Source organism: Mya arenaria, chromosome 6 (assembly GCF_026914265.1).
Source record: "Mya arenaria isolate MELC-2E11 chromosome 6, ASM2691426v1".
Taxonomy (NCBI): Eukaryota; Metazoa; Mollusca; class Bivalvia; order Myida; family Myidae; genus Mya; species Mya arenaria.
The window spans coordinates 5,760,121-5,781,284 of NC_069127.1; the positions used below are offsets into that span (position 1 = coordinate 5,760,121).

A 21,164-nucleotide genomic window follows, 5' to 3' on the forward strand; every position below is an offset into this window, starting at 1 on the left:
GAACTTACAAATTGTCGAACACCTGAGCAATCTAGTGAAGGACCCATGACTGGGGGGATAGCTAGATCGGGTTCCTTACTTTCAAAATGTCACACCCAAATGAAAGAAAATAATTGTCAAACACCTGAGAAATCGAATGAAGGACCCATTACTTATACCAAGACACCAACACGCCCACTCACGTCCTTTACAGGAAAGAATCGGTGTCTTAGTAAACAGTCTGTTTGACGACTTCAAACTAAAAATACACTGAAAGATATTTCATATCAAACTGGAAAATTGAAAATCGGGTCGCTCGAAACATCGGTTCCCTCGAGGTTTTGTCTCGGTCCCTGGCGACCTCAAGCGATCGCAGTTTTACTGTAGTTAACAAGAGCCGTTGTAAGACAGTGCGCTCGACTACGCCGCTTTGACTTAGAATACAATAAGGATGTAATAATACTAAGTTTGGTCTCTTTATGTCAAACCTAACTAAAATTATTCGATACATAAGGTGACTTTGATGCTGTCCTCCCAACAGCCTGCCCAAACAATGACGCAAGTCATTCAAATAACTTGATTTCACATTATGAAAATGTGTTCAAGAATATATACAAATATGCCTTTCAAATGAAATTAAAAAAAAAAAAAAATCAACGGGCATAATTTATATTTTATCAAGTGCATTTAATGAACAGTATAAGTTTTTTTTTATTAAAATACCAACTTGCCCTTTAGTTTTTTTATTAAAATCCCAACTTGCCCTTAACTTTTACGTGCCTAAAACGTTAACCTAAGTCAATCAGGGGCCATAAGTTGTATTAAGGATATGGAGTTATGTAACCTCATTGGGTGATGGTCCTGAACAATTGTGTGAAGTATTAAGTCAATTGAATGAAGGGTATAGAAGTTATTAAACAATATCCCAACCTGCCCTAAAACTTTAACGTAAGTTCCATAGTCAATCAGGGGCCATAATTTGTATAAAAGATAATATGGAGTTATCAAACCTCATTATGTGATGACTCTGAACATCTGTGTGAAGTATTAAGTCAATTGAATGAATGGTATTGGAGTTTTAAGTGAAAATCCCAACTTGCCCTAAAACTTTAACCTTCCCTAAAACTTTAACCTAAGTCAATCAGGGGCCATAACTTGTATTTAGGATAAAATGGAGTTATGTAACTTTTGTGGCAAACATGTGTTGTTTGGTACCACGCTTGCAGTATATATGCTGTCTTGCAGCAGGAAAATTAAACAAAACAGTTTTCTTACGTTAGATAACATTAGACTTTACTGAATGCATGGCTATTTCAGGATTAATCCTGAACCACAGAACCCCTGTTACAATTAAGACTTTTTTGGAAAACAACAAGCTGATAAGTATTCTAGTATATTCTGTCAGATGCAAAAACATAATAATCACAGGTTGAATAAATGACAAAATGGACGGAATGTAATAAATAACATAATTATTCATAAATAAAAGCACAGACCTCAGTAAATGACTCTAGAATTGTTTGTTTTTTTTGTTTATAGATATAGATTTTTATAACATCAAGGGAGTCTATAACATAAGTAAACGATTTGTTTTTTGCAAGATGGGCTTGCAACGATGTCACTTGACACATATCAAAGATGATCTGGCAAAACACACAACCTAATTTTAATCATAACACAATTATTGGCTTCATCTACTCAGGAAGCAAATCTTCTCCCAACTCTTCATCTGCAAACTCATCGTCCAGGTCTCGTCGCTTGGCTGCAGTTTTTGGGCGTTCCATCTGGGGCCCAAGAGGGTCAGAGTACGAGGGGTCCACTTCCTGTTTGCGTGGCTGGTATGTCTCCTCATCAGCTTCGTCCAGATTGGGCCTTCTCCGGGCCGCCATCCCACCTGCCGGACCACCCCTCTTCCCTCGCATACCAGCACTGCCCTCACGGTCTATAAGGAAAAGTACTACAAACTTAGAAATAGATAGATGTGTCTCACTGCCAATCTGTTATTGGTTAGAAATCATTAAATATTGGGTCTAACTTACCAGGAAGATTTGTTTTCTTTCAAGACTAAAATGTTAACATCATAACACCATAACACTGGTAAGTTGTTTTAACAATTACTCAAGAAGTCAAGCCCAAATAGCCTTCATTTGTAGCATTAGATTATCAAAAGCGGATGAGGCTATATGCTATTTTACTGTAACATTTTTATTTCAACCCAATGTTAAATAAGTTATTTGACAATTATACATTTATTGCCATTTGTGTTTAAAAGTGGAGAAAAAAACAAGACATTATGCACATACCTCCTTCAGCACTGCCCTCCCGTCGCCGCCCAGATCCTCGTCGAGACGCACTGGTCGCCCTCTGGTCCTTGAGCTCCTTGGCTTTCTCAGCTTTCTTCAGCTTAGTGGCATACTCCTGTGCCTCCTTCAAGCCCAGGTCAGAACAGATACGCACCAGAAACTTAAGGCCTGGAGGGAGAAAATACCATAATGTTATGACTGATGAAAAGGCATATGCAAAAAAATGTATTCAGATGTTTTCATGATATTCCATTCTGCTTCCTGCCGGTAACACAGTACTGGTTATGTTTTATGAAAGGTCAAGAGAAGGTGCCCTACATAGTATCAGACTGGGGACTTTTGAGGTATTGTCAAGAAAATATAACCACCTTGTCAGTGCACTAATCATTCCAGAATGGTTATTTTAGGAACAGTTAATTTCATTTTGCAAGTTCAACTTCTTTTATATTTGACACAAGCTTAATATGTAATTGAAGTTTATGATCTAACAATATTTTGTTTTACACTCGGCCCCAATGTTACTGTACTGTAATATTTTCAAGCAAAATAACAGTGTATTGATATGATCTGTTAACCACATGATGTTGACACACATGCACGGGGAACGATAACTAGCCTGCAGTGTAAATAATCAACTTACATTCAACGTTGTCTGGGAACTTTCGGTGGATGAACTTGTATGTCTCCAGAGCTTGTTGGTAGTTACCACTGCGTCGGTGACAGCTCGCTATCATCAAATGCCATTTTACCTGGTTTGGTCTGAAATTAATAATTATATTATTAACTCATATGCTCTGCATTTTAGTAACATAATTATACAAGGGTCCTTTTTCCATTGAAAAACAGATCAGCTAAAAACAATTTGATTCTTCCTGTCTTCCACAGAAATGCAGTGATGAAGTCATACCATTTTTAGTCTGCATTTATATCAGGTCATAAAATACTAAAAACCTCCTATAAAAGCAGAAAGCGCTTGATTTCTTACAAATTACTTTCAATGAGAACTTATGTTACTAAAATACTCACTGTACTATACTAGCTCTTTCGAAGTAGTGTATAGCTTTTTCACAGAATTTGGAGTCTATGTAGTAAGCCCCAAGCCACTCTATCACAGGTATGTGGGAGGGGAAATATCTGTAAGACTGAAATAACCCAAGTGGAACATTTACATGGGTTTTAATGTTCAAATGTTGTTATACTATATTGTGTTTTACAGAAAAAGTTTGAAAAAGATAATTCAATCTTTAACTTGACAGCCTACAGTAAAATTATTATGAAAAAGACTTTTCCATTTGAAGAAACCAAGCCATTGGATAAAGTAATAGTCTGAGGCAGTACTCCAGTTATTTTGAATACATGTTTGATGTTCAGTACATCACAAAGAGCATTTTTTTCCCCCATTTCGCATCTTAGTGACCACACAGGTTTTCATAAAAATATACCACTGAATTTGTAACTGAACATTGAGCTCTGTGATTAGCTGTTGGCCTACTTACATCATAATAGTACTGGAATGCCTGGGACTTGTCCCCATCATTGTCGTAAATCTCTCCCATCCGAGACAGCACAGAACAGTCAGTAGGCACCACACCTATTAGCTGCATAAACCTGAAACAAAACAAAGAGTAAAACAGGGTCATAAACACTGGCAGTGCATTAACAGTTATCAGCTTTTGTCTTGTCTCAATTACATTAAGTCTAAACAAACTAAAGCACTTTTAGGAAATTTTGTGTGTTTAGGATACAGCGCCTATATCACTCATGTAAGTGTGAAGTTAGCACACCCAGGTTTGATTCCAAACCTTGGCGCATTCCAGTTTGTGGTCATAAAGCAGGACACGTGGGTTTCCTCCAGGTACTCCGGTTCCTCCAACAACACAACACCACACTATCGCATAACATCAAAGTGATTTATGAGAGTATTAATATGATGTTGTTATTACTTCTTTCACAATTGTTGTAAAATATATTAGTTAAAACTTATAACACTTTAATATTTACTGTTAAGGCAAATACATAAATGACTTGATGTATATTTACTTTTAGCAGTTCAAATTAACATGACAACAAACTTCTGAGTGTTATATTTGCTAAACTAGTGCAGTGTTAAACTGTGACATACATGCCTGAACAAACAATATACTCATTTTTTAATTTATTTATCTAACAACAACAAATTCCTTGACAAGTGAGGGAGGACTTAATCTGGCATTAATGTCTATTCAATTATATAGAAGTTGATCTTACCATTCAGTTGCCTGAGCTGAATCTTCCAGCTTATCATGTCTGATCACAGAGTTAAGGAATGTCCAATATTTATTGTGGCAAAATATTTCAAATACCTGTGCTGGACAATCTTTTTCAATTTTAGCTGAGTTCGGGAATATTGCATTATAATTTTTTGGAAGTTTACCCGTGGATTTCAGAGAGGAATTTTTATCATTCAGATTATAACTCATTCAAAAAAACTCTGACAGTCACAACAACAAGTAATTAAAATGTTGCCATAATTGGCTGTCTTGTTATAAGGGAAAGGATACGTGTCTGCTATCTGGAAAATGACCTGTGGGGAGTTGCGCATGATGGCATGAAGCTTGTAGAAGGCGTCCAAGGCATCCTCCAGCCGCCCAATACGCTTGTTTGTCAACCCTGTAACACACAGGAAAACATGTGTATATGAGAGCAGGCGTCAACATATGGTTTATGGTACAAAATGGTAATGAAGTCAAGCACTATCAATCAATTCCTTTGCAACGAAAAGTTTGCAGAGAGCTCTATCTATTTTACTGATGTTTTTGCTTTAATACATAGCGCTTTCTCGTATTGCTTTGTGGTTCTCTCTACCCACAAAAATAGTATATGGTCTTATAGCGGATTTGACTTTTAACTTGTGATCTTATAGTAAACAATACTTGATTATACCAGTACAAGCTATTACAAGCTATTAACCAATTAAACTAGAGATTGCTTTTTTGAAAAAGCGCATGTCTCCCCCATTGTGTGGTCGTAGGTGAGAAATAATCAATGATGGATCCCAAAATCAATAGGGGCCATCAACTAGTCATGACTAACTGGCATACCAAGTATGAAGTTCCTGGGTGTAAACGTTCTTGAGTTATTGAGCAGAAACCGGTTCTTCACCTCAAGGTCAGTGACCTTGACCTTTGACCAACTGATTGCAAAATCAACTAGACATCATGACCAACCTCACTTCAAAGTTTGGTGAACCTAGATCAAAGCATTCTCCTGATATTGCACGGAAATATTTTTTTACATTAGAGGTCACAGCGACGTTGACCTTTGACCTTGTGACCCCCCAAAATATAGGAGTTTTCTAAACCTCATGATCAACCTCCCTACCAAGTTTGGTGAACCTAGGTCAAACCATTCTCAAGATATTGAGCGGAAATGTTTTTTACATTGGGGGTCGCCGCGACCTTGACTTTTGACCTAGTGACCCCAAAAACAATAGGGATCCTCTACACCTCACGACCAACCTCCCTACCAAGTTTGGTGAACCTAGGTCAAACCATTCTCAAGATATTGAGCGGAAATGTTTTTTACATTGGGGGTCGCCGCGACCTTGACCTTTGACCTAGTGACCCCAAAAACAATAGGGATCTTCTACACCTCATGACCAACCTCCCTACCAAGTTTGGTGAACCTAGGTCAAACCATTGTCAAGATATTGAGCGGAAATGTTTTTTACATTGGGGGTCGCCGCGACCTTGACCTTTGACCTAGTGACCCCAAAAACAATAGGGATCTTCTACACCTCATGACCAACCTCCCTACCAAGTTTGGTGATCCTAGGTCATGCGGTTTTCCAGTTATCGATCGGAAACGAAGTGTGACGTACGGACGGACTGACGGACTGACGGACTACCGGACTACCGGACTGACGGACAGGGCAAAAACAATATGTCTCCCCCAGAGAGGGGGAGACATAATTAACCAATGATATTCTGTGCTCACAAGTTGTCTGAATCTTTATGGTACTTGCTCTCCTATTGTGAAGGAATATCGACATATGAGACACATTTCATTACAATCAGACTTATAACCACCCAGTCTGTTATTGAGACTAACCCAGGTTGTAGAGAGCCTCGACACACGAGGAGTCGTTCTGCAGGGCTTCTCTGTAGAATTCCCGCGCCTTCTCATAGTCTCCCTTCGTAAACAACACATTCCCTTTGTTCACCAATGCTGGAAATAAAAAGGTCAATGTATCACCTGAATGCATATTTATGAATATATCTTTATGAAGCATGTTTATGTATGCCTGTAATTCTCAATTTGCATCAAATCATGCTGGCTTTGTTTTTATTTCTTAGATGAGATAGCAGTAATATAATATTTAGCCACCTGGGAAATAGACTTGTCTAGGTGTTTTTTCAAAGGTCTTTTGATGCATGCAACTCCTAGGACGCCAGGGATGTTGACTTATTTTCCAGCTTTAAGGTGGGAATTAGAAAACAATTTGCAGTTCGTCTAAATCCCCTGGAAGTGCTTGCCCCCCTGCTGGGGCAAAACTTTGATAAATGCATTAGACACAATAAGACACACAGAAGGCTTGGTTACCGTAGGGATTGTATCTGTCTGCTGTCATGGCAACCTCAGCATACTTGTCAGCCTGACCCATGTCATTCTCCTGTAAAAGAGGAGCAGCGGTGCAAATGGATGGAAATGTGAACTACACTATCAATGCGCAAGCCTCCAAGCCACAAGGAAAATGCATGCAGAACTTATTTAATTTTAACTCTATGTAGTCTGTTATCAAATGTTTCATGCTTGTTGCTCTAAATCTAAACATTGAAAACTGTCAGAGCCTTTTCTGCAATAAATTGATATTTGTGACAGAGAGTCTGGTACAGAAAACCAGGCATAAATACTATTTTATAAGCACTGTCCTCAGTTCTTTACTTGATCCATTCTTACAACAGTTGCAACAATTAATTATCACAGTATGTGAACAAGAACAAACAGTAACAGACAACAAACATAAACACAAAAGAAAGGCATTAAATAGTTATACGCATGTCTAAATTAAGAAATAAAATGAAATTTAAAACTTTAGTAGTCACCTCTTCATAATTTCTCTACAACAGAAAGTGGATAATATTCATTAATGGTCATGAAGGCCACACTTACCCCTCCTATCCTGAGAAAAAGTCACAAAAATATTGTGTTAAGCAACTTAAGTATTCAGCACCTTTGAATTTTAAATGAATTTGATAATAGAGGTCCAATAAACAAGAGTGCAGCTGAGTGAACACCACTTCTTGTCTGTCTTGGGTTTCTTTCAGTTAAACAAGAGGCTTAACTTAACAATTATTAAAGCCAGACATGTGGGCCTGGTATACATGTGCCTATAGTTTGAAAATGTGTACATAGTCTTAATTGCATATCTTGACCATTTACCATTTTTGAGTTATGGCGAATTTTTAAGCTTTTGTACTACTAAGACAACACAAAGACTATCACAATACCCAAAACAAGAGCCGTCGTAAGACAGCGCGCTTGACTACGCCGCTTTGACTTAGAATACAATAACGATGTAATAATACCAAGTTTGGTCTCTTTATGTCAAACCTAACTAAATTTATTCGATACATAAGGTGACTTTGATGCTGCCCTCCCACCAGCCCGCCCAAACAATGACGCAAGTCATTCAAATACCTTGATTTCCCATTGTGAAAATGTGGTTAAGAATATACAAATATGCCTTTCAAAGGAAATTAAAAAAAAATAATTTAAAATTCAAGGGCCATAATTTGTATTTAGGCTTAAAAGGGAGTCATGTTTCTTGTTGTAAGATGGTCGTAAATAGTTTTGAATTTTATAAAGTGCATTTAATGAACGGTATAGAATTTTTTTTTATTAAAATCCCAACTTGCCCTTAACTTTTACTTACCTAAAACTTTAACCTTAGTCAATCAGGGGCCATTACTTGTATTAAGGATATGGAATTATGTAACCTCATTGGGTGATGGTCCTGAACAATTGTGTGAAGTATTAAGTCAATTGAATGAAGGGTATAGAAGTTATTAAACAATATCCCAACCTGCCCTAAAACTTTAACCTAAGTTCCATAGTCAATCAGGGGCCATAATCTGTGTAAAGAATAATATGGAGTTATCTAACCTCATCATGTGATGGCCCTGAACAACTGCGTGAAGTATTAAGTCAATTGAATGTAGGGTATTGGACTTATAAGTGAAAATCCCAACTTGCCCTAAAACTTCAACCGGACGCCGACACCGGGGCGAGTAGTATAGCCCACCTATTCTTCGAATAGTCGAGCTAAAAATGTTCAGCATGTGTGGGCTCTTAAATGATCCTTCACTATGAAATGAAATCAATTTTTGTCTAGGCTGCTTCAATTGCATGATGTAGATGTCTTTATATATAAGCTTATTTCTTCCTCAGTATAAACCAATGTCTGACAGCATGTGTTACCTACCAGGAAGTAGAGGAAGCTGAGGTTGGTGGCGGCCGTACATGCAACCTTGGAGTCCTTCTTCTCAAATGATTTCAGGGTCTCAATTGCCTGGAAATATACATGGTATAATACAGCGGGGAAATGAGAAGTTCAAACAACCAAAAAGACAAAGGAAGTAATATACTTCTCTCTTAGAACATCATGGAGACACCAAATTAGCATGCATATTACATTATTTCCTGAAATCCTACAATCTACAAATTCCATCAACAAATAGCATTGCAAGCTGATACAAAATGCTCATATTTTCCTCTCTCTTTTAAAACACAAGCAATTGTAACAATAAAAGAGATTTCAACAATACCACACCATCACTGCAGACAACAACAAATCAGGCATTTTATTTTCTCTGATACGTAGACTAGCTACAAATGTCACACAGCAGCCAAAAACAAACAAACTTTCATTTCCATTTCTTCATAATTGAGAGAATGTGTGAACACAAGGTTCTATGCTAACAGAGGATGTAAATCGGAAATTTGTTATTTACAAGGCGAAATAAGATAAGTTAAATCTTTGTGGCTATGTGTGATATCAGGCCTTAATTTCTCAAAACATCTGAAGTCCCTTATAACAGGATTGAGCTAAGTTAACTATTTTGTTTTGGTAGTATTTACATTCTTAAGAGGTTTTGGACATTTAAAGGAAATATCTTATAACAATAAAAATAAACTAAAGATGTATTTAGTAAAATCAAGATTTAGTAAGAAGTTTGGCTTGATTAAATAAGATACTTCAGCTTGTGAGCTCGAGAAGGGGTCAGGTGTATGAATCAAAATACCTGGTTGAAGTCTTTCTGTTTTAGGAACATGATGGCCTTATCGATCTCAAGGTCGTGTGCGAGGTCAATGTACTGGGAGTTCTTCACCTGGTCAACACACCTGTAATAAACACATAGGTATGTACAGAGAGGCTTAACGCATATACCTTACCAACACACTCATAAATACAGTGGTCAAAATTAGCACAAGCGTTGCATTGTCAATATTTTTGCAAAGCTTGCTCAAAGTGTGAATTTTTTAAGCTGGGATTGATAAAAATCTGCAGCAATTTAATATGGTAAAAATATGAGATGTTGGTCCAAGAGTTTGATTTCAATTTAAAACTTTTAACAAGTTTTTAGTTATCTAAGAAAATGGTCAAATGGTTGTTCTATATTCAAGGGAACTTAACTTTTGCCCCTTGCTGTTTGGAAATCAAAAAGAATACAAAGTAATCATTTATATCAGTAAACATTCTGTAACTACAAATGTTTCACAAGTAATTCAAGGCAAAGAGAAGCAGTTTTCTCCTCTCACCAGTCATATCCAGCGTCAAAGCTCTCCTCTATTGCAGGGGAGATGATCTTTGCACCTGTCTTGATGCAATTGTCTGCCTCATACTTCCTGTATGATAGAAACATAAATCATTTATAATATTTGAAAAGAAATTGTTTAACTTTAAATAATTCTCATTTATTTGTTTGCGATCTGGTTGTATTTTCACTGGTTGTTGTGCAAACATGTTTCATCACTATCCAACCACCTGTTTGACACCCTCCCGCCTGCTATCCCATCCGCCTGACCAATGCCATTCCTAATCTAATTACCAGGATTTGAAAAACTTAGAAAACCAGTATATGGGCACCTGGAGTAAATGTAAAAGGTAGCTGAGAAATTGTAACACTGCAGATTAGAAAGCCCATCATTTCACTCAAGACCACAGAAATTTGAATGATATTTCCTGCCCTCTAAAGTCACTAGGCAAGAAGAGTTCACTGAGAACCCTTCATCTCACTTCTTATGAGATACATGTACTCTGATGGTGAGCTAGCAAATACAGTACAAACGCAACATCTTCATAAAGATATGAGTTAAGAGAGTAACTGACCGTTCCCGCTCTATCTGTACAGTACAAACGCAACATCTTCATAAAGATATGAGTTAAGAGAGTAACTGACCGTTCCCGCTCTATCTGTACAGTACAAACGCAACATCTTCATAAAGATATGAGTTAAGAGAGTAACTGACCGTTCCCGCTCTATCTGTACAGTACAAACGCAACATCTTCATAAAGATATGAGTTAAGAGAGTAACTGACCTTTCCCGCTCTATCTGTACAGTACAAACGCAACATCTTCATAAAGATATGAGTTAAGAGAGTAACTGACCGTTCCCGCTCTATCTGTACAGTACAAACGCAACATCTTCATAAAGATATGAGTTAAGAGAGTAACTGACCGTTCCCGCTCTATCTGTACAGTACAAACGCAACATCTTCATAAAGATATGAGTTAAGAGAGTAACTGACCGTTCCCGCTCTATCTGTACAGTACAAACGCAACATCTTCATAAAGATATGAGTTAAGAGAGTAACTGACCGTTCCCGCTCTATCTGTCTCAGGGAGTCGTTCTTGATCATCTCCAGGACGAGGTTGTACTGCTTGTCTTCCTGTAACCAGTCAGTCATAAATAACATAAATAACATGTATAAAGTCTGCATGTGTACATGTATAGTTTTAAAACAGTTAACTGAAAGTAGTTTTGTTAAGTAAGACATGTCAATGTTATAACATTTACATTCCTGCTAACTGATTGCCAGCATATCATTTGTACTGTACTCATTTACCTGGTGAGCATTTTAATTTTTACTTCTATCTTCTAACATTATGACCATAAAAAGTAAAGTAATTTTAAAAGCAGAAATATATACCAGTTATTCTATATTCTCTAATAGCAGCTACTGCTGAAGCATAAGGATATTCTATCATCTAAGCTACATATTTTTCGGACAATTTTTTTCTGCGAATTCATAAGGTAGCTATGGTAAGAAATAAGAGCTTATTAATGTGAGCCATAATAAAATATCTAAATAATTCTACTAATTCTAAGTGTGTGATGTAGGTAATGACAGGCAGAAATAGTTGCGACAGGCAGAAATATTTACTCTGTGTATAGTCATGATACATCTACAGAATGTCTTTGTGAAAAAAAAGTAAATTTCAATGAAAAATGAACAAGAAAAAAAATGTATGTGAAGATGAAAAGAACAAAAAAGAACTGATTAATAAATCAAATTCACAAACCAAAATACCTGATTGAGTTTCTCATCCTTCAATATTTGAACAGAAAGGTGACTACATTATAATAAAAACAAATACATTTCAACTCAACCTCTTTGTATAAAAACACTGCAGCATCATTGTGAATGTCAACAATGTCAGTAATCCTTAATAATAGTAAGAATACAAATTAATGGAAATATCAAAGGTAAAAGCACTACTACAAAACTTAATATATTAAAGGGGTAATCCATAAATCTTAAAGTAATTGCTAAAGCCAAAATAAAACTATCAGGGTTAAATGCAAAAATAAAAGAAAGCATAAAGCTAATTTGTAAACAGCTAAACTTTCAAAGCTCACCTTCGTGTCCTGTTAAAAACACAAACAGATACTGTTATAAGATCCCTTTCTAATAGCTGTAGTTGATTGTATTTCAATAACTATATTTAAGTTGCTTAGGCACACTATTTTTCATTTATATCTATGTACATACTTTTTACTTAATCCAAAACAACCAGTACATAATCAGACTTAAAAACATACCATATTTTACTCAACACAATATATTTCCCAGTGAAAAAAAACAACAACATTATATTTTCACTCAAATTTACACATATTCCGTTACCGGCAACCATAACACATTTATAGCTTGACCCCAGAATGGCTTACCCCATGTGGCAGGTATTTATCCTCGTCATCCAGTTTCAGATCCACAGTCAGCAGTTTCTGGAACGCCCTCTTCATCTTCTCTCGATCTCCCAGCGCAAAGTAACACAAGATCAGGTTGAAGCCAGTCTTGAAGCTCGGGGCTTCCGACATGATGTGCTCAAACGATGTGATGGCGTCAGTGTACTGGCCCATCTTCACAAACACGATACCAATATTCTGCATTATTTTGGTCCTGGAAAAAATAAAATTTTCTTAACTTCAACTTCAAAAATACTTCAGATATTCAGATTAATCTGTACAAAGAGTTATACATTTCATTTTATTTCTGATTCTGAAAAGTATAATTTTCTCATGCCCTATCTTATTATTGGTTGTTCATAAAAGCACTTGGGCCTTTCATCGAGCCATGCTTTATTATCATTTGGCCACACATTCACCAGGTTCTTTCCTCGCATTTTAATATTTTGATCATTTCAGCAAGGCTTATTATTCACAGTCCAAAAGTAATATGAATCACTTCTGTATACATGATATATATTTCAGTGAATTTTCCAATTCACAAAATTGCAAAAAGAGATTACCGAAGACAAGAGTGCCAACAACTTTTTCTTCATTCAAACAAGGGAAATAACTTGGCAAAACTTAAAGCCAGAGTTATGTCCCTCACTTAGTGTTTTAGCCAGGAATTAAAAAGGGCAGTGTGGGCCAAAAAAAGGGCAGGGTGGGCTAAAATAGGGGCATGGTGCTTTCTTAAATGGGAAAACAATGCGCACAATATTAGCTTTGCATTGTTGTAAAACGATCATGTACCTTATTAAAGCACATGCATGTTCATGCACACATTGTAGTAATATCCCTACTGAATACTCTTAATTCTTTTTTCTTGTTCATTTTCACTTCAGACACTTTCTTTACCATCTCGGGTTGTTGTCACCAGGGCTCTCACAAGGCTGATTTTTTGGGGAAGTCACTTCTCCCACCAGTCAAATTAGGGAGAAGTGAGGAGACGAGATACTTATCTTTAAACCTGAGATAAATATTGTACCATGCCACAAAACTTTAAATTCACATTTACTTTGATTGCTTTTACTAGATGGAATGTTAAAAAAAGTGTTCTTGTTTGGCCTATCAAAGGTGTACTTGTCTATAGTCTCCTTTTTGCAATGTAAAGTTTACCTCCAAAAAAGTGTATAAAAAAAACAAAGACAGTTAAAAAAAAATACCATTACAAAAAATCAGAATGGCCTTATATATGAGCTGTTAAAAACATTTAAGTGCAGGGGGCGAATCTTGTTTTGGTACGATCAGGATAGGGTACGAATGTCACATTCAGCTTTGCTGTTGTTTACTTGTCTTTGGTTAAATAAATTTTAATATGCTGACATTTTAAAACAAAATGACATTTAAAATCTCTATCCTTCATGAAAAACTCACTAATACTTAATAATAGAACTAGAAAATCGAAAAATAAACTCCGAAAAATGTTATGACAAAATGGCGGTGACTCGCCGAATCTTCTACTTTTAAACATCGTACAAATGAGGAAAATACTGTAAGTAAAAGCTATATAAACCAAATAAAAAAGTTTTGAGATATCAAAACAAATTTTCATTACGAACATTCAACACAAAAACTATCAAATATTGGTCATGAAGTCAAGTATTTGATTTTCTTAGGCTAATAGCGCCACCGTCTGTTTTTCAATGACCGTCTGCTTCAAACGAAACACTGTTCTAAAAAGTGTGCCTTGTTTTTACACTGCAAGTATCAATTGTTTACTAATACTTGACAGCATTTTTCATCCTTTCTTCGCGTTTTCTATCGCAATTTAACAAACTTTTAATCATTTGACCAGTGTCTTCTCTGATTGGTTAAAATGGGACGTTTCAATAATTGGATGATAGACGACCCAATTGTGTGATTAGAAGATTACCGATAATAAATTGCTAAATTAATTAAATTTGTAACAACATCGGCATCAAAGATCGACATTTAGAGGTACAACTTCGATGTCTCAGACAAGGAATAATGTGTCATAATGAACATCAATTAGCACCCTGATTTTAAGCGCGAACTACCGTTAATCAGACCCGCGGTGATGACGGTCATGTGCCTTAGAACGCACTGATCTGTGACAGATTAGGAAACGGCGACATTGACCAATGAAATAGTTTTAGGGCGTAACTTCGTGATAAACAACGATCTAAATGGCCAGAAGGGCGCAAGGGGGCGGGAAAAATATGACAGGGCGTGTAAAAAGGGGCAACGGGGCGGGGTCAAAAAAGGGCAGGGCGGGCCGCCCTTCCATTCCGCTTTAGCTAAAACACTACCTCACTGAACATGTGTGTATAATATCTGGAAACATGAATATCAAGTTTCAGCTGAAAATCATGAATGTTTTTTTCGAGTTAAGCCATAAGTTAAAATTTTAGCGAAACAAAGTCATTGACATCAAGGCTACTGTATAACAATTCACCAGATGAGCTAATAAACTTTTGCACAAATTAAACCAATCTTCAGAACTGACCTCATCTCCTTGTGAGAGTTAGGGACCTGGTCAAGGGACATGCGGTACATCTTGATGGCCTTGGGGTAATTCTTCTGCTTGAAGTAGATGTTCCCCATGTTAACCTTCAAACGACCTGTAGACAAGCAGAAGGTCATGAGTCTTTTGAGACAGAAATGCAGTTAATTATATAAGGTCTACAAGGAAAAAATGATAATCCTGGAATCAATGGAATCTGTTCACTCTCAGAGAGAGACTTACACCATTTCATGCAACAATATAAATAATTAAATTTAAACATAGCCTTGTCCAGTAGAAGAAAACAAACACATATAATATGTTTCATGAGACATACCTGCATTATTAAACATTTTGTTTTTTACGATGACCTGGTATGTGTTCAGTGCCTCGTTGTACATCTCATTGGCAGCATACTGGTTTGCCAGGTTAAACAACACCTACAACAGAGATGGCCATTTGATGATTGATTATGATTCTTTATACTTTTTGATACTGTCATTCTTGAATACCATGTTTATGACTGTTTTTCTGTTTCATTTTTTCTTTGTCCTTTATTTAAGCAAATCAACAATGTCATGTCATATGATATGATTCCAAAAGTAAACCTTTACATCAAAGACAACCCTCATAAGCATAGATCATAAGCAGTTTTTTATGAATGTGAACAAGCGCACCACGGAGCATACACAAAACTCTTGTCTGATTTTTTACTCGAAAGGGTGATAACTTAGCCTTGCTTCACATCTGTGTATTGTATTGGGCATAATTTGTATTTAAATGTCTGGATTTTTTTTTAAATTGTGGCCAAGTATAAAGTTGTTGTTCATAGACAACAATGACAGCAAACTTATAGCAATATCTTAACATGGTTTTCCTCCAAAAATAGACAACCTCCTTTGGCATTGAGCCTGTTTACTTACAGAGTAAGTAAGGTCAAGGTTGATCTGGTCTCCCATGGACATCTGTTCCCGCTGTCTTACCAGCACCCGCTCCTTCCGCCCGGCCTCCTTTGCCTTTTCTAGGGCCTGAGGAGATAAAGGGATTAGTCAGGGGAGATAAGTGGAGTAGTCAGGGGAGACAATTTTTTGTGCTTAATCATAACTATACCATGCGGTATTGTTTTCCAAGCATAAACACTAAATTCAGCAAATATTGACTGTTAACACATTTAATTTTTATTGTTAAGACCAATCTTTAAGTTAATGGAAGTTAAATAATATTTCATGTGTATGTACCAGACTAAGTTCCCCGCGGCTGTTGGCGAAGCAGCTCTCCTCTATCAGCTCATTCACCTTCTTCTCCAACTGCCGAATCTTCTCCTCGGGACTGTTAACATTGTACAATGTATTCAACTTGATTTAATCATTCTAAATGTATATCATAAAGCATATTTCAGCGCTAATAGTGAAACAGGAACTAGAAAAATGAGACTTTGACATAGAAAATAACTGTAAAAGGTAGAAGTAATGTAAATTTTAATTTCTGAACAAGTGCAAAAAACATTCTTCTAAAGCTGGGCTTCAAAAGATTATAAAACTTTGTAAAGAAATGGAAAACTTCTGCAATTTAATGAGAACATGGTAAATGTTGTCAACACTCGTTTGTTTTTCAGTCAAAAGGGGCATAACTCAACAATCATTTTTGCTGACAACATATGATAACAGGGCAATCAATGAACTGGCGTTCTTTTCTTGCAGAACCATACATGCTTAAAACAATTGTAACAAAGGTTTCAAGCTGTGCATACATGTACTACACCCTGCCTACCTGTCTTCTGGCTTTGGTTCAAGGGGTGGAGCAGGTCCAGCCTGGCTCATCGGATCAAACCCAGCTGGGCCTAAAACATTAAATTAAAAAATAATAATGCACAAGCAATGTAAAACATACAACCCAACATGAATCATTTATATTAAATTCCCCATATTAGATTTAATGAATATCAGTTACTCACAGACTACCAAGCATGAGCAATATAAAATGACCACATCAATCATATTATGATAATTCACTATTTTTACATTAATTTTTCAAGCTCTACTGATTTTGTGAATGTAGATCTATGTGTAATTTACAATCAATCTAAGCGAAACCAATTGTGCTACATGAAATCATGTCTGACCTCTCTTGCCTACAGCAGTGTAACCAGCGGCTCTGACAGCTGTCATGGGTCTAGCCTGTGAATCCTGCCCTGCTGCAGCCCCTGTGATGGGCCGTCCCATGGAGGAAGGGCCAGCTCGACCCCCACGCATTGCTGTACCCATACGGGCACCTCCTAGCATAGGTGCTCCACCTCCTGGGCCTCGGAAACCAGTCTGTTGAATCAATAATTCATGATTATATAGAACTTCATTTTCAATTCACAAAGTAAATTGAACAATTCTTTTATTTTATATTTACATAAAAAAAAATATTGTGAGGCAGGATTCTATGTCTTATATTTAATCTATTTAGTCTTTTTTCAAACTACATAAAACATACAGGAGGTGGTCGTCTTCCATGGCTTGTTCTTAATACTGCTTTCTGGAAATTAGGATCATTTGCAAGGTCCTGAAATGAAGAAGAAGTACTAAAACACACAAAACAAACAGGGGAAAAAAATGACATTTTTTTTAAAATTCACTAGCAAAATCCCAATATTGTTTTTTAATTAGTTCAGCAGCAAAAAATGTATTATTTTAAGTGAGCAGGGGTATTTTTTGTATATAATGTTCTTATAATATTTGCATATTGTGCATGTCTTATGAATGTTTTATTCTATGGATCCAGACTCACATCTGTGTCAAGTGTGGCATTGTAGTCATTGAAGCCACCATAAATGTCTTCCTCGTCTTCTCCGGCTAAGTGTACTGATTCCATCATGCTCATACGATTAACTCCGGCCATACAACTCCTGTTATATTTACTTGGTACTATACTTAGATACACACCATACATACAAGAAAACTCAAGCCCTTGCTTAACAACATGCCATTCATAAATTTCTAAGAATAAATTAAACCACAAAAATTCGTAAATATTACACTCTTAAAATGATTCTAAGAGTAATTATATTTCCTATTCTTAAGATCTTTAAAATAATTATAGTAATCGCATATTGAGTAGAAAAACAGCAACATATGCAACTGATATTAAACTTAAAGCAGAAATGGTGAAAATGGGAAAAATCTATTTCAAATTCCAAAAAATAACATGTCCGTCAGTATATCCAAGTAATGTATTATTGATATATTCCCACTCTACAAACACAAGCTCTTACCCCTGAGAAACTTGAATTAACTGAGAAATGTGTACAAAATGTTTTTGACAAGTTGCTGTGTTTTGGAATTTCGCTCGTACAACTGCGCATCAGTTCTGCGCGTTTACGGATGTGCTCTTCTGACAACGGAAGTGTCGAATTGTGCAGATATTACTCACTATCACGAGCTAATTACCAAATGTTGCTGTAAACTAACCAACTCTAAGGCTCCATTTATCAAACACTGATTCGATATATATATCTATAAACTGGAAAACAACGATTCCTTACCTAATAAGTGCAGGTATGGTCGTACTCATTTTCATTCGCTTTATGGGACTTTCGCACCCTCTAACTTTTCAATAGATTTAAAGTGCTTGTTAATTACACTACAGTATCAGTTAATGATTTTTTATTATTTAACATTTGCATATGATTTATATTAAATCCGAATAACTTTTAGAATATCAGTATAAGTTTAAAAATATCAGTTTTCCTGGCACTGAAATACTGTAGAAATATTTTCCAGAATCATGGAGGCAGATTGGGCAGTTTTGCCAGAGATCGTCTTGGCCAAAGTGTTCAGCTACATATCCACATCAGATCGTGTGTACATGCGAAATGTCTGCACATCATGGCAAACAGCCTCTCTACGACCAGAAGCCTGGCATTCCTTTACTTTCTCAGAGGAGGACTTTTTCATGAAAGCTCTTGGCTTTGATTACTTCAGCAGCAGAGTAGAGCAATTGTCTGTAGACAATGTGGAAGGAAATGTTTTGAGAGATGTCCTTATATCTGTTATTAAAACGTCTGGGAAACATTTCAAGGATGTGAAGGTTTTCTATAGAAGCCAGTCTTCCAATCAGATCATGAATACTCTAGCCGAGTATTGTACCAATATCAACAATTTAAAGGTTCAGAAATTGAAATCAAATGTTCAGGTGGTAAGAAATTTTGACAGTTCTTGTAAACAGGCAGTGCGAACAATTATTCAAAGAAATAACAAACTGAAAACATTAGATTTGGGTGACATTGATGGCTACTCAATATTTCAGCAGAAAAATACCTTACCAATTGGTGCAGCACATTCTGCATGCCTTACAAAACTGTTTTTGATCCAGTCATTGCAAGACTGTAACCTTGGTGGTCTGATGTACCTGGTTTGCCTTAAGGAGCTGGCTATCGGCCCACACTTGCTCAGCTATAGCCTGTTACACCACCTGGCTGGCCGCTCTCTCAGGGATCTTCACATTGTTGCCCTTGCCAAGCACATGGAGTTCTACAATGAGAACCTACAAGATTGGCAGTGGGCGGAAATCAAGAAACAGGGGCCACACCTCCGTGTTCACTGCCATTTTGGTGTTGGCCATGAGTGGACAGAAAAAGGGATCATTCTCAAAAAGGAAATGCCTGTACAAACTTTGATATACTCAAAATGGAGTTTGCTGGTTTTCCCAAACCTGCGAGGTCCTATTTGTAATTATTCAGAAACACTTGTGGAATTTATTGACTTCAGTCTGTCATTTAAAAGTTACGAAGTTTGTTCCACTTTGAATTACAGAATTTCAGTAAATCAAAGCATTTTTGAAATTGTGTATTATTGTAAGCACTTGAGAGTTCTTGCGGTGAAAGAAATTTTATTATCTGGAGTTATTCTTGCAATGTTCATGAAAAACTGTCATTTAGATTTATTGTTAATGGAAAACCAGGTTGAGTACGGATTTGCCCTTCACTCACAAGACTTGTATTTTAATGTGGATGAGGTGAATCACATTGTAGACTCTTGCGATACAATCGAACATTTTAAACAGGAGTATGCCACTATAACCGGAAAAGAATGGAAATTCTACCTCAAACATGAATTATTAGATCGTTTGTTTAAGTGTCATCTAAAGTTTATTTAATCATATTTTATTGCTTCCTTGTAAATGGCTATACAAATGTAAATGTAGTATTGTGCATCTATAAAATCAATTTGTTACTGAATTTAATTGTTTTGTAGATCAATTGCAGTTTGGAAGTTTTATCTTTGTTGAAATTTATGAATATTCTATATATACATATATACCAGTATTTTTGGGGACTTTTATAAAATTTATGAATACCTCTCAAACCTTTGTGAAATAACCTTTTTATGTTTATTATAAAAACAAGTGCTTACTATTTCTAATAAATAATGTATTGAAATTAAGACTTTCAGATTTTTTGTTAAACATTAAATTGACAAGTATTCACGATTTTATTTTCAACCTGTATCGTAATCCACTCTCACTTGCCTAATCAAATTGATAATGACTTCCCTAAAATGTTTTTTAACAACATTTGTCATCAGAAAGCATTTTTTCAGTTTCTTGTTGGCACTAAAACTTTGGACATGTAAGCTATCCTTTTCGTGTTAACATGTAGTTTAATTTAAAAGATTGGTTTTTAGGTTGACTATTTGACTGTTCACCCTATTCACAATGTAAGTATCACACGTTGCTGTAGGTTTTGCGTGCAAATTACTGTCAAGATCATATCTCAGTAACCACTAGACGTATTAGATTAATAATTGCCCTTTATTATTTGACTTAGAAATTCTGGTTAAGGTTTTGCATGTAACCACATTTAAGTCAATATCAGCAAATATATCATATATTGCATTGAAACTTTAGATATGTATTCCAAACTATCTAATCTACTAAATTAATTATTATTAAGTAAGTTAACACTTTTTTGAATGTAATGCAAATTATGGGCCTTTATTATTTGACTAAAAAATTCTGGTTAAGGTTTTGCATGTTAGCACACATAGGTTAATATCTCAGCAACCACTTGATGTGCTGCATTGAGACTTTATACAATGGTATTCAACCATCCAATCTACTTCAATAATCAAGTAAGGTTACTCTAGTTTGCATTTAAT

General features: G+C 36.1%; 2 protein-coding genes across 3 annotated transcripts; one reads left to right on the top strand and one right to left on the bottom strand.

Moving 5' to 3' along the window:
- Positions 1–1,359: 1,359 nt before the first annotated feature.
- On the bottom strand, positions 1,360–18,401 carry LOC128237197 (intraflagellar transport protein 88 homolog). 2 transcript variants are annotated; one of them, XM_052952516.1, is made up of 24 exons: positions 18,281–18,401; positions 17,797–17,914; positions 17,503–17,571; positions 17,144–17,336; positions 16,792–16,861; positions 16,260–16,350; positions 15,945–16,049; positions 15,359–15,461; positions 15,025–15,139; positions 12,498–12,729; positions 11,857–11,874; positions 11,144–11,214; positions 10,083–10,169; positions 9,566–9,665; positions 8,746–8,832; positions 6,864–6,933; positions 6,372–6,488; positions 4,823–4,931; positions 4,530–4,568; positions 3,779–3,890; positions 3,309–3,424; positions 2,923–3,041; positions 2,283–2,450; positions 1,360–1,921 (listed from the first exon to the last, which is right to left on the bottom strand). In XM_052952516.1, exons 2-24 carry the CDS (start codon positions 17,905–17,907, stop codon positions 1,674–1,676), a joined length of 2,550 nt encoding a protein of 849 aa, XP_052808476.1. In that variant the 5' UTR covers positions 17,908–17,914; positions 18,281–18,401; the 3' UTR covers positions 1,360–1,673. The 2 variants fall into 2 exon arrangements, with proteins under 2 accessions (XP_052808476.1, XP_052808477.1); XM_052952517.1 differs by lacking the exon at positions 11,857–11,874.
- Positions 18,402–18,405: 4 nt separating this feature from the next.
- LOC128237201 (F-box/LRR-repeat protein 21-like) lies at positions 18,406–20,549 on the top strand. Its single transcript, XM_052952527.1, has 2 exons — positions 18,406–18,563; positions 18,789–20,549. The coding sequence occupies exon 2, from the start codon at positions 18,793–18,795 to the stop codon at positions 20,161–20,163; it is 1,371 nt and encodes a 456-aa protein (XP_052808487.1). The 5' UTR covers positions 18,406–18,563; positions 18,789–18,792; the 3' UTR covers positions 20,164–20,549.
- Positions 20,550–21,164: the final 615 nt, after the last annotated feature.

Excerpts from the sequence above, each read along its gene's own strand:
- LOC128237197 (XM_052952516.1), bottom strand. The coding sequence starts at position 17,907 with ATGGCCGGAGTTAATCGTATGAGCATGATGGAATCAGTACACTTAGCC. Across the intron at positions 12,730-15,024 it reads AACTCTCACAAGGAGATGAG|GACCAAAATAATGCAGAATA; the intron begins GTCAGTTCTGAA and ends TATTTTTTCCAG. Across the intron at positions 10,170-11,143 it reads AGACAGATAGAGCGGGAACG|GAAGTATGAGGCAGACAATT; the intron begins GTCAGTTACTCT and ends TCTATCATACAG.
- LOC128237201 (XM_052952527.1), top strand. The coding sequence starts at position 18,793 with ATGGAGGCAGATTGGGCAGTTTTGCCAGAGATCGTCTTGGCCAAAGTG.